Below are 15,703 nucleotides of genomic sequence, written 5' to 3'. Positions count from 1 at the left end.
GCTAGGACTTCTAGTACTATGTTGAATAGCAGTGGTGATAACGGACATCCCTGCCGTGTTCCTGACCTTAGCGGAAAAGCTTTCAGTTTTTCAACATTGAGAATGATATTTGCGGTGGGTTTTTCATAGATGGCTTTGATAATATTGAGGTATGTGCCGTCTATCCCTACACTTTGAAGAGTTTTGATCAGGAAGGGATGCTGTACTTTGTCAAATGCTTTTTCAGCATCTATGGAGAGTATCATATGGTTCTTGTTCTTTCTTTTATTAATGTGTTGTATCACATTGATTGATTTGCGGATGTTGAACCAACCTTGCAGCCCTGGAATAAATCCCACTTGGTCGTGGTGAATAATCCTTTTAATGTACTGTTGAATCCTATTGGCTAGTATTTTGGCAAGAATTTTTGCATCTGTGTTCATCAAGGATATTGGTCTGTAGTTCTCTTTTTTGTTGGGATCCTTGTCTGGTTTTGGGATCAAGGTGATGCTGGCCTCATAAAATGAGTTTGGAAGTTTTCCTTCTATTTCTATTTTTTGGAACAGTTTCAGGAGAATAGGAATTAGTTCTTCTTTAAATGTTTGGTAGAATTCCCCCGGGAAGCCGTCTGGCCCTGGGCTTTTGTTTGTTTGGAGATTTTTGATGACTGTTTCAATCTCCTTACTGGTTATGGGTCTGTTCAGGCTTTCTATTTCTTCCTGGTTCAGTTGTGGTAGTTTATATGTTTCTAGGAATGCATCCATTTCTTCCAGATTGTCAAATTTGTTGGCATAGAGTTGCTCATAGTATGTTGTTATAATTGTCTGTATTTCTTTGGTGTTCGTTGTGATCTCTCCTCTTTCATTCATGATTTTATTTATTTGGGTCCTTTCTCTTTTCTTTTTGATAAGTCTGGCCAGGGGTTTATCAATCTTATTAATTCTTTCAAAGAACCAGCTCCTAGTTTCGTTGATTTGTTCTATTGTTTTTTTTGGTTTCTATTTCATTGATTTCTGCTCTAATCTTTATGATTTCTCTTCTCCTGCTGGGTTTAGGGTTTCTTTCTTGTTCTTTCTCCAGCTCCTTTAGGTGTAGGGTTAGGTTGTGTACCTGAGACCTTTCTTGTTTCTTCAGAAAGGCTTGTACCACTATATATTTTCCTCTCAGGACTGCCTTTGTTGTGTCCCACAGATTCTGAACTGTTGTGTTTTCATTATCATTTGTTTCCATAAATTTTTTCAATTCTTCTTTAATTTCCTGGTTGAACCATTCATTCTTTAGAAGGATGCTGTTTAATCTCCATGTATTTGGGTTCTTTCCAAATTTCCTCTTGTTATTGAGTTCTAGCTTTAGAGAATTGTGGTCTGAAAATATGCAGGGAATGATCCCAATCTTTTGATACTGGTTGAGACTTGATTTAGGACCAAGAATGTGATCTATTCTGGAGAATGTTCCATGTGCACTAGAGAAGAATGTGTATTCTGTTGCTTTGGGATGAAATGTTCTGAATATATCTGTGATGTCCATCTGGTCCAGTGTGTCATTTAAGGCCTTGATTTCCTTGTTGATCTTTTGCTTGGATGATCTGTCCATTTCAGTGAGAGGAGTGTTAAAATCCCCTACTATTATTGTATTCTTGTCGATGTGTTTCTTTGATTTTGTTATTAATTGGTTTATATAGTTGGCTGCTCCCACGTTAGGGGCATAGATATTTAAAATTGTTAGATCTTCTTGTTGGACAGTTCCTTTGAGTATGATAGAGTGTCCTTCCTCATCTCTTATTATAGTCTTTGGCTTAAAATCTAATTGATCTGATATAAGGATTGCCACTCCTGCTTTCTTCTGATGTCCATTAGCATGGTAAATTCTTTTCCACCCCCTCACTTTAAACCTGGAGGTGTCTTCGGGTTTAAGATGAGTTTCTTGTAGGCAACATATAGATGGGTTTTGGTTTTTTATCCATTCTGATACCCTGTGTCTTTTGATTGGGGCATTTAGCCCATTAACATTCAGGGTAAGTATTGAGAGATATGAATTTAGTGCCATTGTATTGCCTGTAAGGTGACTGTTATTGTATATTGTCTCTGTTTCTTTCTGATCTACTACTTTTAGGGTCTCTCTTTGCTTAGAGGACCCCTTTCAATATTTCCTGTAGAGCTGGTTTGGTATTTGCAAATTCTTTCAGTTTTTGTTTGTCCTGGAAGCTTTTAATCTCTCCTTCTATTTTCAATGATAGCCTAGCTGGATATAGTATTCTTGGCTGCATGTTTTTCTCATTTAGTACTCTGAATATATCATGCCAGCTCTTTCTGGCCTGCCAGGTCTCTGTGGATAAGTCTGCTGCCAATCTAATATTTTTACCATTGTACGTTACAGACTTCTTTTCCCGGGCTGCTTTCAGGATCTTTTCTTTGCCACTAAGACTTGTAAATTTTACTATTAGGTGACGGGGTGTGGACCTATTCTTATTGATTTTGAGGGGGGTTCTCTGAATCTCTTGAATTTTGATGCTTGTTCCCTTTGCCATATTGGGGAAATTCTCTCCAATAATTCTCTCCAATATACCTTCTGCTCCCCTCTCTGTTTCCTCTTCTTCTGGAATCCCAATTATTCTAATGTTGTTTCATCTTATGGTGTCACTTATCTCTCGAATTCTCCCCTCGTGGTCCAGTAGCTGTTTGTCCCTCTTCTGCTCAGCTTCTTTATTCTCTGTCATTTGGTCTTCTATATCGCTAATTCTTTCTTCTGCCTCATTTATCCTAGCAGTGAGAGCCTCCATTTTTTATTGCACCTCATTAATAGCTTTTTTGATTTCAACTTGGTTAGATTTTAGTTCTTTTATTTCTCCAGAAAGGGCTTTTATATCTCCCGAGAGGGTTGCTTTAATATCTTCCATGCCTTTTTCAAGCCCGGCTAGAACCTTGAGAATCGTCATTCTGAACTCTATATCTGACATATTACCAATGTCTGTATTGATTAGGTCCCTAGCCTTTGGTACTGCCTCTTGTTCTTTTTTTTGTTGTGAATTTTTCCGCCTTGTCATTTTGTCCAGAAAAGAGTTTATGAAGGAGCAAGTAAAATACTAAAAGGGTGGCAACAACCCCAGGAAAATATGCTTTAGCCAAATCAGAAGAGATCCCAAATCGTGAGGGGGGAGAAAGGGGATAAAAAGGGGTTCAAAAAGAAAAAAAAAAGAAACTATTTAAATAAACTATTTAAAAAACGTTTAAAAAAAACGGTAAAAGTTAAAAAAAAATTTAGCAGAAGAAGAGAAAAAGAAAAAAAATTGAAAAAGAAAAAAAATTAAATTAACTGCAAGGCTAAAAAATCATGGGGAGAAAGCCATGAGTTCCGTGCTTTGCTTTCTTCTCCTCTGGAATTCCGCCATTCTCCTTGGTAGGTGAACTTGGTCCTGGCTGGGTTTCCCGTAGATCTTCTGGGGGAGGGGCCCGTTGTAGTGATTCTCAAGCGTCTTTGCCCCAGGCGGAGTTGCACCGCCCTTACCCGGGGCCGCGCTGAGTCATCCGCTCGGGTTTGCTGGGTTTGCTTTCGGGAGCTTTTGTTCCCTGAGCGCTTTCCGTAGAGTCCGGAGGGCGGGAGTGAAGATGGCGGCCTCCCGGTGTCCGGCCCGGAGGAGCCGAGAGCCCGGGGCCCCACTCCTCAGTGCGCCCTCAGAGAACAGCGCCCAATGTCTCCCGCCACCCTGGCCTCCGGCCGCGCTCCGAGCTGACCGAGCCTGCGACCGGTTCAAGGCAACCCCGAGCTGAGAGTCACTCCTCGGCTCTGTCTCTGCAGCCGGCTTCCCCGTTCTAATACCGGTAAGCTCTGCGACACTCAGACACCCCCGATCCTTCTGCGACCCTGCGGGACCTGAGGCCGCGCTGACCCCGCCTGGGCTTCCAGTGAAGCCTCTGGAGCGATGTCCCTCAGCGGAACAGACTTTTAAAAGTCCTGATTTTGCTCCGTTGCTCCGCCGCTCGCCGGGAGCCGGCCCCTCCCCCCGCGGTCTATCTTCCCGTCGCTTTGGATTCACTTCTCCGCCAGTCCTACCTTGCAGATAGTGGTTGATTTTCTGTTTCTAGAATTGCTGTTCTTCTTCTCTTCGATCTCCCGTTGGATTTGTAGGTGTTTGCAATCTTTAGATAAGCTATTTAGCTGATCTCCCTCTACCCGAAGTAGTCTCAGCCTGCTACTTCTCCGCCATCTTGACTCCTCCTTATTTTTAATTTTTAAAGGATCTTTCAACATGGTTAAATGGTAGATATTCTAAAACATGAATACATTTTCTCTGTTTTTTCAGGCAAAATGAAAATGTGTTTGTACTGGGTTTGCTAATCTGAATCATCCAAATGCGGTGCGTGTTTTGGGGTAGAAGTTGGTCTCCATAGAAATATTTTTAACTTTTCTGTGTTTTCTTTTTTTTTCTTTCACAGTTTTACCTAGCCACACATGTGGAAATCCGGGGGAAATCCTGAAAGGAGTTCTGCATGGAACAAGGTTCAACATCGGGGACAAGATCAGGTACAGCTGCCTCCCCAGCTACGTCTTGGAAGGCCACTCGGTTCTGACCTGCATTGTCAGCCCTGGGAACGGTGCTTCGTGGGACTTTCCGGCTCCGTTCTGCAGGGGTGAGTCCCAGATGACCAGATGGCGTTAGCAGCCCAGAATCGATACATGGCTTTGATACTGATGGTGTAAAAGTTTCCACTGAGTGAAAAGAGTTCGCCTCCCATTGGCTCTTGGCACGCCAGCTTATCCGTTCCTAGAAGTTGTGTTCCACGTGACCCAAGTTTGACAAACCCAATAACAAACTTAGATGATATTCCTTAAATACCCGCGTTTTTCTTCTGTTTCTCAAGTTCATGGCTTTCTGCATAATGTTACCGTTTGCTGTCCCAGCTTTCTGGGATTTACTATGCACATTTATGTACTTCTTGATTTGATGGCTCCTTTTTTATCTTTTTCCTCCTTGAAAATGACAAACATGCCTTGATAATTAAAGGATCCCTTTTGAGGACTCTTTCAACTCTCTTAGACCTTTGAAACAAGGTGACTGTGAGAGATAACACTGTATCCAAGCGCTCAGCGACATGATTTGGTGCGAGGTTAGAATTTCTTTCCTGACACACCCTGTGATTTTTAGCTTTTTCCATAACATTATTTTACTGCTCCCATAACTTTAGGAATGCGCTTACTGTAACTCTTAACTTCTGAGTCTTCTGAGAAAAAACTCATCTTAGGGTTTCAAAAATAAAAAGTGTGGCCAACCTTTATGAAGACCTTTACCGGGAAGCCAGAGAACGTGCTGACTGCTTTACTGGGATCGCACCGACACTCACAGCAACCATGGCAATAATAACTCTAGACACTCGTTTAACAGATAAAGAAACACAATTTGTATTTTCAACATGTCCCAGACACAGGCAGTGGGGTTGAGGCTCACAGCCACGTCTGACTCCAGTCTGGGCTCAGAGCTGCACACATCCCCAGCCTCAGCCTCGACACCTCGTAGGACAAAGCCTTGTCACCCACAGGCTTCCTGTTCTGTCTGTGCTGTGTAATGGGTACTTTGCTAACTCCTTGCAGGATGGCCTATTGCTTCCCTATAGCTACCATCCTGTTGCCGTTGCCCCTGCTGGTAGCTAGTCTGGACTGGTAGCTTCCGTGGTTTCCTGTCTCACCTTCCCGAGCCGGTGTTCCATGGCAGATTCCTTTTGCAGCAGAGGAATCCGAAGTTAAGAAATGTGACTTGCCCAAGGTGTTCTAGCTCACAGTTGATGGAGTTCAGGCACAGCGTGTTCCAGGAATTCCTCCACCCTGGGAGAAATCCCGTTGGGAATATTTTCTATTCCAAGCATCTCTTTTTCCTCTGGAAATGCTTATTTCCGCTCCATATTTCTAAAGTCCATTATCTCTCTCCCTCTTTCTCTCCTTTCCTTTACTGCTATTAACTATTTTCCATTTTGTCAAAAGGACAGTGTACTCAACATCCAGGCCTTGATTCCATTGACTTGTTCTTCTTATCGATTCTCCCCAACTAACTGTTGACCCTGCCACTAGGCCCTCTTAAATGCGGGCTGTCTTCCTGGTCCCACCATTGTGCCCTCTCAATAGGGAACCATTGGATAATAGATGATAAATAATAGAACTGCTGGGTGGTAGATAATAGAGCTCCGTGAAACACGGGCGCTCCCGCAGCTTCGTTCCCTTATTCCCTGTGTGCTAGCTTTTCCCTTTTGAACCATCCTTCACTCATCTCTGTTCCCACTCCCTGTTCTCATTCCTTTTTCTCTTCACCCAGACCCATTTCACGTTGGTCACATGAGCTCCCCATGTAGAATCTCGGCGTCCATCCTGCATTCTACTCCCTGACGGTCCTTCCCAGCACACATGGCTTCCTCGCCCCCTCTCTCCCTCAGCTAGACCCCTTCAGGGACTCAGCAGGAGTAACATGCCCAGTCGTCATCATGGCTACCCACGTGCCCCAGTACAGCCCTGGCTTGGCTAAACAGTGAATGTCGTCTGCCAGGGCTCCCGGACACAGGCTGACGCCTTTCTCCCCACATGCAGTGTTCTGCCAGGGCTCCCAGACGCTGGCTTTCCTCACAGCTACTGATGGCAGCGTCTCTTCTGCTCTGCATTCCTCACACCCTGCTCTGAGCCAGACGTCACCATGCAGGGAGGGTTTATACCACAGAAACTGGCAAACCCGACCCACCGGTTATTGTTTTTCCTCCCAAAGAATCCCTTCCCAACGTACTACTCCATGCTTAATCCCAAACATTTGCTGTTTTTATCCTGTTACACAGTTTACCTGTTTATGTCCCGTGGGGTCATAAATCTTACTAATTTATCAAGTTTACACTAAAGTCCCAGTTTCTGTCATTTCTTACTTTGCAACCTCCTTTGAGCTTGCTTCAAAAACAAGTCCTTCTGCCACAGCATTGATTTTGTTACCATCGTTAACAACGATGTTACCAAACGTTAACATCGTTTCTTGAATTAGTCTCTAACCTCCCAGGAGATAGTACGGAGTCGTACAGACTTTGTGACTATAACCTTGATTTCCCTCTACATTAAAATGTAGCCTGGTCTGTAGCTCTTTCCCCTTACCACTATCCCTGATTCCCTCCGGGACGTGATAGGGATGTAGAACTACGCTGAGTACCACATAAGGCGTCATTACAAGCTTGAAAATGCAAGAAGTCAATATTAACAGTAGCCCCTTCTTTCTTCCCCAAGGAGTTTTCTTCTTAATCGAAGGGTCTTTACCAGTTACACAATTATAAACCTTATAAAGTCAAAGTTAATATAACTTTAAGCCCATAATCATTCTTATTCTGTCACCAATTTATTAAATTCCAACTATATTAATATACTTTTGTCAAGATAAATATTTTTCCCTTTATTACAGATTATTACATTTATGCATCTATTTTGCTTTTCCCAGTGCTTGGGCTAGTAGCAAATTCAAAAGGCATTAAATTAGATACAATTATTTTATGAAACAAATTTGAAAGATGCAACAGTTTGTCATCGAAGTAGGTAACTGAATCATCAAGAAAAAAACAATGACCTAATTCTATAAATGTGTAGATGGCATATCTAGGGAAGACATAAATGGATTTCAGTAAAGTGGGCTTAAATTATTTATAAAAATGAAATGAGTGTATTTTCTGCTTCCCCAACCTTCCAGCTGTTTAGTTCCAGGAATCGCTGGAGCATTCTTCTTGATGACGCTACTAACCGTAACACCACTATATCCCGTTACAATGTTTCTTGTGAGTGCTGAAAAATTTACATATTAACTCCCAGGGACAGCATTTAACCTGAACAATGACACCTAAACGTGTGTATCATTTCTAGAGTCGTGATACTCTTTAAAAAAAAAAAAAAAAGAACCATATATTTAATAAAATTAGTACATAATAAAAAAGGAGACCAGCCAGCTCTGCTTAAAATGGATTCCTCTAATTCCTATGACCTCCGTCAAAATGACTTCTTTCCAAGGTGAGAGTCTAGATTGTCTTCTTCTGGAGGCATCCTATTTCAGTGTTCCCCTTTTATTCTGGAGTTTTCAGCTTAACATCTATATCTTGATTTCACTCCATTATTTCTTATGGCTCCTATGGTCTCTTCCAATCTTGCAAAGATTTGCTGTTTCTGCCTGTGCAAGTCTGGTGGGTACTTAGTGAAGAAATACAAAGGGGGAAAAGAAGGAAGTAGATAGAATGAATAACAGATGCTCTGAGCTTAGAGTTTAAGTGTCATCTTCATTTTCTTTATGCTTCCCTCACTGTATTATTAAATCAAAAAGACTATAACATCAGAGGCCAGGATATATCACATATTACTTTGGTCCCCAGGACACTGGAGGGTCATAGAGTATAAAATCCAAAAGAGAAGAGATTGTTCTTGAATGGAAACTGAACAGCAGCGTGTTGTCCCCAGATTTATGGCATGATCAAGAAGGTAGAAAGGAAATAGGTAAGGATTTGCATTTGGAAAATGCTCCTTCATGAGAAACAATTTATCTGATCCAAAACAACCCCATGAGGAAATGGTCCTCACCACCCATCATCCCAGCATGAAGTGGGTGTGGCCCTCCTTCCTGCCTCTCTGTAGACACTGCAACTCCGATTCTGGACCTCACTTTTCAAGTATCCGTGTGATCTTACATCTGCTGCCTTATTCCGTGAGTACAGTCACATAGAGGGTAGGTAGATATGAGAGACATTTGGGGAACTTAGCTATGGCTGGGCATAGAAGAGATTAAGATAGCTTAAGTTTTGTTTTATGCTTTGCATAAATGTCAGGGCAGTTGCAACAGGTGTGTGCTATTTGAAATAAGCCAGTTCCAAGAACACGCTAGTCCACTCCAGCCAAAGACGCATGCTCTTTCTTCCCTAAACATCACCTTTGATGTGCCTTAATGCTTTCAATGATGGAACACTTTGTATTTGCAAAGTGCTTTATAAAATAACTTTTAGCAGCTATGACAGAGCTGAGATCCCTGAAGTCATAGCTGTGGACATTATCAGTTATAAGCGGTCTTAAATACCTTATTTTTGTCTATTCTGCACTTGACAGATTAGTCTGTATTAACATGTGCACACCTCCTATGAACTCCCATAGGAAGGCATCTAATAATGGCATTTATATAATTTCAATTTGCAAATATGCTGAAGTCCATAAATTCATGAACCTGTTTGTATCTCCAGTCACCTTGAGATGTAGGCAGGGAAAACACTGTTATTCTTGTAATGAAAGAGAGGAGGTTTCAAATTGTGCTGACATAGGTTATAAATTTGGGGCTTGGACAATATAACAAGACAGTTGATGATATCATCCTGCTTTCACTAAAATGTGTTTACTGTAAGTGGCATATACACATAATTTAAAAAATAGTAATAACAAAGGCATTACTATGGAAAGAAACACCCCATTGAAACTATCATTATGCCACAGATAGTTTGATAACATTTGACTGCTTTTTTTATCATTATAACTGCTTATACTGTTTTTTATCAATTTTTTAATTGACATTTTGCTTTGAGTATTAAGATCTGTTACTCGCATCTACGATGTCTTGCTTGTCCTAATTTTTTACATTTTTTACATTTTCTTTTGTTTCTCCTAATTCAGATTTCTGCATATTATCTTACAAATTTAAATACACAGTATATCTTTTTTTTCCCCCAAAGACACAGGCAAGGCTTTAGTGGGGCTACAACTGAAGCTGAGGGAGGCACGGCACAGCCAGAGAGCGGTGATGCTGTCTCTCCGAACAGAGCAGAGGCCCTGGTTGTAATGAGAACCTTCCCACTCTGCTTCACGGTGGAATAGTCTATTAGAGTTCCCAGTCTACTTAGCAGTAGGGGGAAGCCAGAAAAGGGCTTCACCCTGATTGGCTGAAGGGTTTCATCCTGATTGGTTGGTAGTGACAGGCAAGGCCAGCCGCTCATTGGTGCTTTGTGAAGCCGTGGTCCTCGGGCTGATACACCAGCCTGCATCCTGGAGCATCCTAGTTCGGCCTTGGGACGGCTGTCTGCCCCCATTAGCGAGCCAGCAGAGCTTCAGGTCCGGCCTCTTCAACCCCAATGAGTCCTGTCTCGTCTTAGGATCTCTTCATGGTTGCCAAAATCTGCTCCCGGAATTGATGTCTGAGGGCCAAAAATGCTAGGAACAAGGCCAGACCCAAAAACCAAAGGCCCAGGCGAGGCTTTATCAGGGATAGAGCTCAAGCTGTGAAAGGAGGCACGGCACCAACAGAGAATAGGTAGCTGGCCTTCCCCTTTCTGGTGGACCTTCTAATCCTTTCCTCCTGTCTTATTCTCCCAGCAGTAGTAGAACTTTTGCAATATCAAAGTTGTTCACATTTATATTTTATGTTATAATCAAGTCTTTCTTAATTTGTCTAAAGGCTGACAAGCAATAAACAACAGTCATATTATTATAACTATGTAAATATTTTTCACTGCAGAGCTAAGTATTATGCCTGTAATTACGTTGCCTCCTCTATAATCCAATATCACAACCTCTGTGCCACTCAGAGTTAGGATGAGTTCTTTCTTAGCCTCATTATTCATAAAAATGCCATAATTACTTTTGTTTCACATTTGGACCAAGGCTGCTTTCTATAGCTTACTTAGCTAATGTCATATTAGCAAGCTGAAATGCAAATGTTGTGTGCACATGTTTAACACTACATGAATACTTCTGACTAGCAACTAGTTCTGATATAATTGATAATCTGGGGACTTGTGTATCTGGCTTTCTGTGAGTTGCCAGCCTTGTCTCCATGCGCTTGGCAGCGGGAGGACAAAGCTGGAGTGGGTAGAGCAGGTCCCTGCATGTCCATCGTGTTGGATAGACTCAGCCCTTGTGTTCACACCTAATCAGAAAGGAGGTGAGGAGTTGGATCTTCCTTAGTCAGAAGGAAGAAGAGACAGATTTGGTAAATGGCTGGCCTGGTCATGCCACGACTGCCTTCCATTGGTCCTGAAATTTTGAATTATCTCTATTTTTCCCCTTGTGCATTAGTAAAACTTATGTGTTGTCAAAATAATACGGATGTCTTCTACTTTACACATGTTTGAATTTTTACTAGGAGCAAACTCTGATCTTCTTCCTGAAGGCCATAGACTTTCTGTTAAACCAGATTGCTTCACATTTCACAGACTGTTGCTTTCTGTCCTTCCTGAAGTCTCTAGTTGCCACTGCTCCCAGGTATTGTACTTCCATTGCCCTTATTCCCCAAACCCAGTCCCTCCTGCTCCCTGAACTGTCCCTTAAGTACTCTGCACTGGCTTCCCAGGCTGTTCTGTCACCACCCTGCTCAATCTGCCCACTCGTTCCTAAATCCAATGTCTTCCTCTTTCATTGGTTCACCTCAAATGGCTTCTTAAGAACTGTTGCTTCAGAGGAAAATCCTTTAAACCTTAGCATGCTTGCAAGTGTCCATGTCTGCGTCCACATTGATGGACACTAGAGAGGAGTATAAACTTACACATGGAAAACATCTCTTCCCAGAAGTGTTAAAGCATTATTGGGTCATTTTAAGTGCATTAGTGTCTTCTGCTGAAGTATAATTTCTCTCTGTCTTTCTGCACACACATGCACACACACACATGTACGCATGTGCACACGTGTAGGCAAGTGGACTTTGAAGTTTGTAATTGAAGGGTTTGGCTCAAGTTAAAAAAGTCATGATTCGTGCCTACGAATGTCAAATGAGAAAATGGAGAGGTTTTTAAGAAAGCAAACACATGTGAAGTATATTTTTTGAGGGAAGAAACTATATTTTAAATCTTCTTGGGTAGAAAGATAACACACACGGTGTGGGAAAATGCCACAGACGCACTTGTTCAAGATGAGGTAGGTTGTAGCCCAGAGCTGCTTCTGGGTGTGCCATGGCTGGTTGGGATGTGACTGTCATCACCTTTGCAGGGATTAAGGGGATGTTCAGCTGACACATGCCTAATAAAATCCAATTCCTCAGTGTTTAGAACAGTGTTTCCCCCTAGAAATATGACACAAGTATGAGCTGACACGTGTCATTAAAATTTCCCACTAATTACTTTAATGAAGTAAAAAGAAACAGGTGAAATTAATTTTAATACATTTTCTTAACAAGACATAGCCCAAGGATGAACTTCCCAACACATGATCAGCATAAACTATTACTGAAGTAGTTTGTGTTTTTCCACACTCTTCTGGAAAACCTGGTGTGTATTTCGCAGTTGCAACATGCCTCATTGTGGAAGCCGTATTACAAATTCTCATTGGCCACATAGGCTGGTGACGGCTGTTTCAAAGGGCTCAGATTTCCTTTGCAGGCAGAGGAGTTTCAGTATTCTTTGTCCCTGCCACACCGATTGTTAACGCACGTGGAGTCGTGCTGCTGAGTGGGCTTCATTTTCACTTATGATGGAGATTCAGTATAGAGATGTAGGTTCATGATAAGGACTGATAAGAAAATGGGACTGAAGTACACAAATCTGTGTCATGGTCTGATTGGAATTCTTCCCTTAACTCCTCAGCAAGAGCTGAAGCAGATTTGAGCTGAATAGTATCGGAAAGTAGAGTCTATTTTTAAAATTAGTTTAGGCAAGAGATAAGAGGGAGCTAGCTCTTGATTAATCAGAAAAGGTTTCTCAAAAGGAACCTCATTTCAGATGCCATCTGACTTTTGGAACAAATGACACTGGGTCTAATGAATGAAGATTATGGAAAACTTTGAAGAAGGTGCAGATTAGCTGGAGGTGTAAGCAAAGAATTGGAAACAGTTTTGTGCATGTAGGACCGAAAAGTCTGAACCGGTGGTGGGGGGGGGGGACGCCTGGGTGGACCAGTAGTAGCAGAAGCCTCTGCCTTCAGCTCAGGTCATAGTCTTCGGGTCCTGGGATCGAGCCCCATGTCCTGCTCCTTGCTCAGCTAGGAGTCTCCTTCTCCTTCTCCCTCTCCTTCTGCCCCTCCCCCCATTCATTTTTTTTTTCTCTCTCTCTCTCAAATAAATAAAATCTCAAAAGTGTGAATGAATAAAAGTAAGACTTTCTGGGGAGGGGAAGAGCTAGATTTAATTCTGGGGTCTAGCTTTCCCGTTTGTAAACTGTTATATACGCTACAGTCAGATGCTCACACAGCCAGAAAGCAACACAGGTGACGTCTGGACCCAGCGGCTTAGCACCGGAGGCCGCATACCCAATCTCTACACAGTGTTATGAAGAGAAAAAGCAAACATTTTGAAAAGATGCTGTTCTCAGTATTAGTATGAGGATTACGGGAAATGGCACAGGCTAGGACCTTGCAAAGTCCTCCGCACTACAGGAGGCTAAGAAAGCAGAGAAGGGTTTCAGGGGCTGCGGTGCTACCTGGGAGCAAGGTGTGCTCACACCAGCCCTGTGCTGTAGCTTTGCTCAAACCCCTTCCCTTTCTCTGTTGTAGAGATGAAGTGAGGTAATCCAGGTAAAGTGCTTAGCAAAGAAGCTGACATAGTAAAATTCTATAAATTTTTAAATTTATAAATATGAATCTATAAATTTATGAAATTCTATAAACTCTTATAATTACTCCTATCCCATCTGCCTTCCAGTCTTAAAAGCAGATTCTGGAACTAAATGTATGAAGCCCGATGGCAAACGATCTGAAAGTAAAATCGTGTAAAGTGCAGGACTTCTGTGGTGGCAGCTCTCAGAAGGTCTTCGTGCATCACTGATAATGTTTGGCATGAAAAAAGAACTATCAGGCTGATTTAAGGAGAGAAATTGAATGGAGGGGAGGCTCAGATGGAGGGGAGATGAAGTGCCTACTGGGGGGTTCGTCCATGTAGGAACAGGTCATTCCATTCTACGTGTCACTCCTGAAATGCATTGGCAAGGGGCGCCTGGGTGGCTGGGATGGTGGGGCATCTGCCTTTGGCTCGGGTCATGATCTCCAGATCGTGGGCTGAGCCCCATGTGGGGCTCCCAGCTCAGTGGGAACTCTGCTTCTCCCTCTCCCTCTGCCTCTCCCCTTGCTTGTGCGCTCATCTCTCTCTCTAAATGTTTAAAATAGAAATGCATTAGTAAGACAGAAATTACATAGACAACACACACATGAATACCCAATCGCATATGCAGAGTGTGACAGGGTGGAGAACACAGAGTTAGCGATGTTCCAGATGCAGATTCTTTCTAGAGTCCTTTTCTCTTAAGGGAATCCTCGATCAAACTCCAAGTATCTGAATAGGTAGCAAGTAGAGCAGCATTCGTTTTCAGGTGATGGACATTTCAGTTTGGTTACTTAAATTGTAAGGTTTTAAGAAAACTTTGTGATACTGATGGTGAAACCTCTAGCCGTGACCAGGCAGCAGCCCTGCGCACGTGCCTTACATATATACTTGCATTTAATTTTCACGACAACCATTCATGTTCCATGTGTCCGTAGGCCCTTTTTCTTACAGGAGTCTCGGGCACCGAGGTGTGAAGTGACTTTTCTGAGGTCACCGAGTAGCAGGAGGAAGAGGCAGGATCTGAACCTGGGCGTCTCATGCCCTTTGTCCTCGCAGGGCTCTGCCTGTGTCCTTCTAATTTACAAGAGAAATAAACGTCTTTAAAAGAATCTTAAGTTTTAGTTTGGAAATGAACACTTTGAGTTTGAATTAAACATTCTCTTCTTGAGAACTCGGTGCTTGAGCCCTGCCTGAAAAACCTGGGAAGGGGCAGGGAGAACATGGCTTCTGTGGAGATGTGCTATCAGAATCAGCAGGTGACTCGGTTCCCCCTAGAGAGATGAAAGTGGGGGAGGGTGTTCAATGTCCTCCTCCCTCTCCACCCGCCCCTACGTGCAGCACAGGAGGTCTTCCATCCCCACAGGCCGTTCAGAGGTTGTGTGCCCAGAAAGGAGAAAGACAAAGGCAATCAGAGGCCAGGAAGTGGTGCTGGGTCTTCTGTGTTTTTCGTGGAGGTGCAAAGGGTTTAAGCCACGCAGTCCTCAAACTGACCCCTGGAAGTAACTAGCAGGGTTGCAAATGAAAAAGTTTGTGCAAACTTAGCTCAAGAGAACCATAAGCCTGTAGAGGGCTGTTTGGCTGTAAGGCCTTTCTCCTATTTTATTGTAAAGGCTAAATAAGATTTGTGAGAGCTATTTCTTAGCAGAGTAAATCAACCTTGGAGAGAACAAAGCAGATGGTGGTCTGTTTTCTCAGTCTGATGGCCTTCCTGCTCTGGGGAAGGTTTTCTTTGGATTAAGCTGGTGCAAACCTCTTTTCTTCTCTCTTCCTTGCAGCTTTAGGGCCTTTACCAAACCCCACCCTTCGCCTGTTGTCCCAGGAATCCCCCACCTTGGCCAGAAAGGCAAGATGGAGCAGATGCGGCCGGGTAGTGTGTTTGGTGTGGCGCCAAGTGGGAGGTGCTCTGGCTCCAAGTAGAGTCCCCTTGGGAGGCAGTTGGGGCAAGATACAAAAATATTTGAGAGGTAGTTGGCCGATGATTATCCCTTCTTTATTTTCTATTTCCAGCCAGCGGAATCTTTTAAGGTAACTCTGAAATGCTCAAGAAGGAAAGCCATGGGGAAGTAGAGACAGCATGGCGAACCATTTTATTTAGAGCAAATCTCCGTGGCAGGTGTCATATTATGAACTTCACATCCACTAATTTATATTGTCCTAAATTCTGAAGTTAATATCCACAGTTTGTGATGAGGAATTGAATTCCCTGACATGCAAGGAATCTTCTCCAAGGCT

The 15,703-nt window shown here is 42.8% G+C and overlaps 1 protein-coding gene across 2 annotated transcripts in view; it reads left to right on the top strand.

Annotated features, from left to right (window-relative positions):
* CSMD1 (CUB and Sushi multiple domains 1) overlaps positions 1-15,703 on the top strand; it is a 2,014,336-nt gene that overhangs the window by 962,916 nt on the left and 1,035,717 nt on the right. For both annotated transcript variants that reach the window (XM_047713603.1, XM_047713595.1), the window contains exon 4: positions 4,413-4,607. In XM_047713603.1, coding sequence (XP_047569559.1) covers positions 4,413-4,607 — 195 coding nt within the window. The remainder of the gene's footprint in view (positions 1-4,412; positions 4,608-15,703) is intronic.

The sequence above is a fragment of the Lutra lutra genome, chromosome 2 (genome assembly GCF_902655055.1).
Source record: "Lutra lutra chromosome 2, mLutLut1.2, whole genome shotgun sequence".
NCBI classification, from domain to species: Eukaryota; Metazoa; Chordata; class Mammalia; order Carnivora; family Mustelidae; genus Lutra; species Lutra lutra.
Note: the sequence above shows the minus strand (reverse complement) of the source record. Positions and strands in the feature narration are given on the sequence as shown.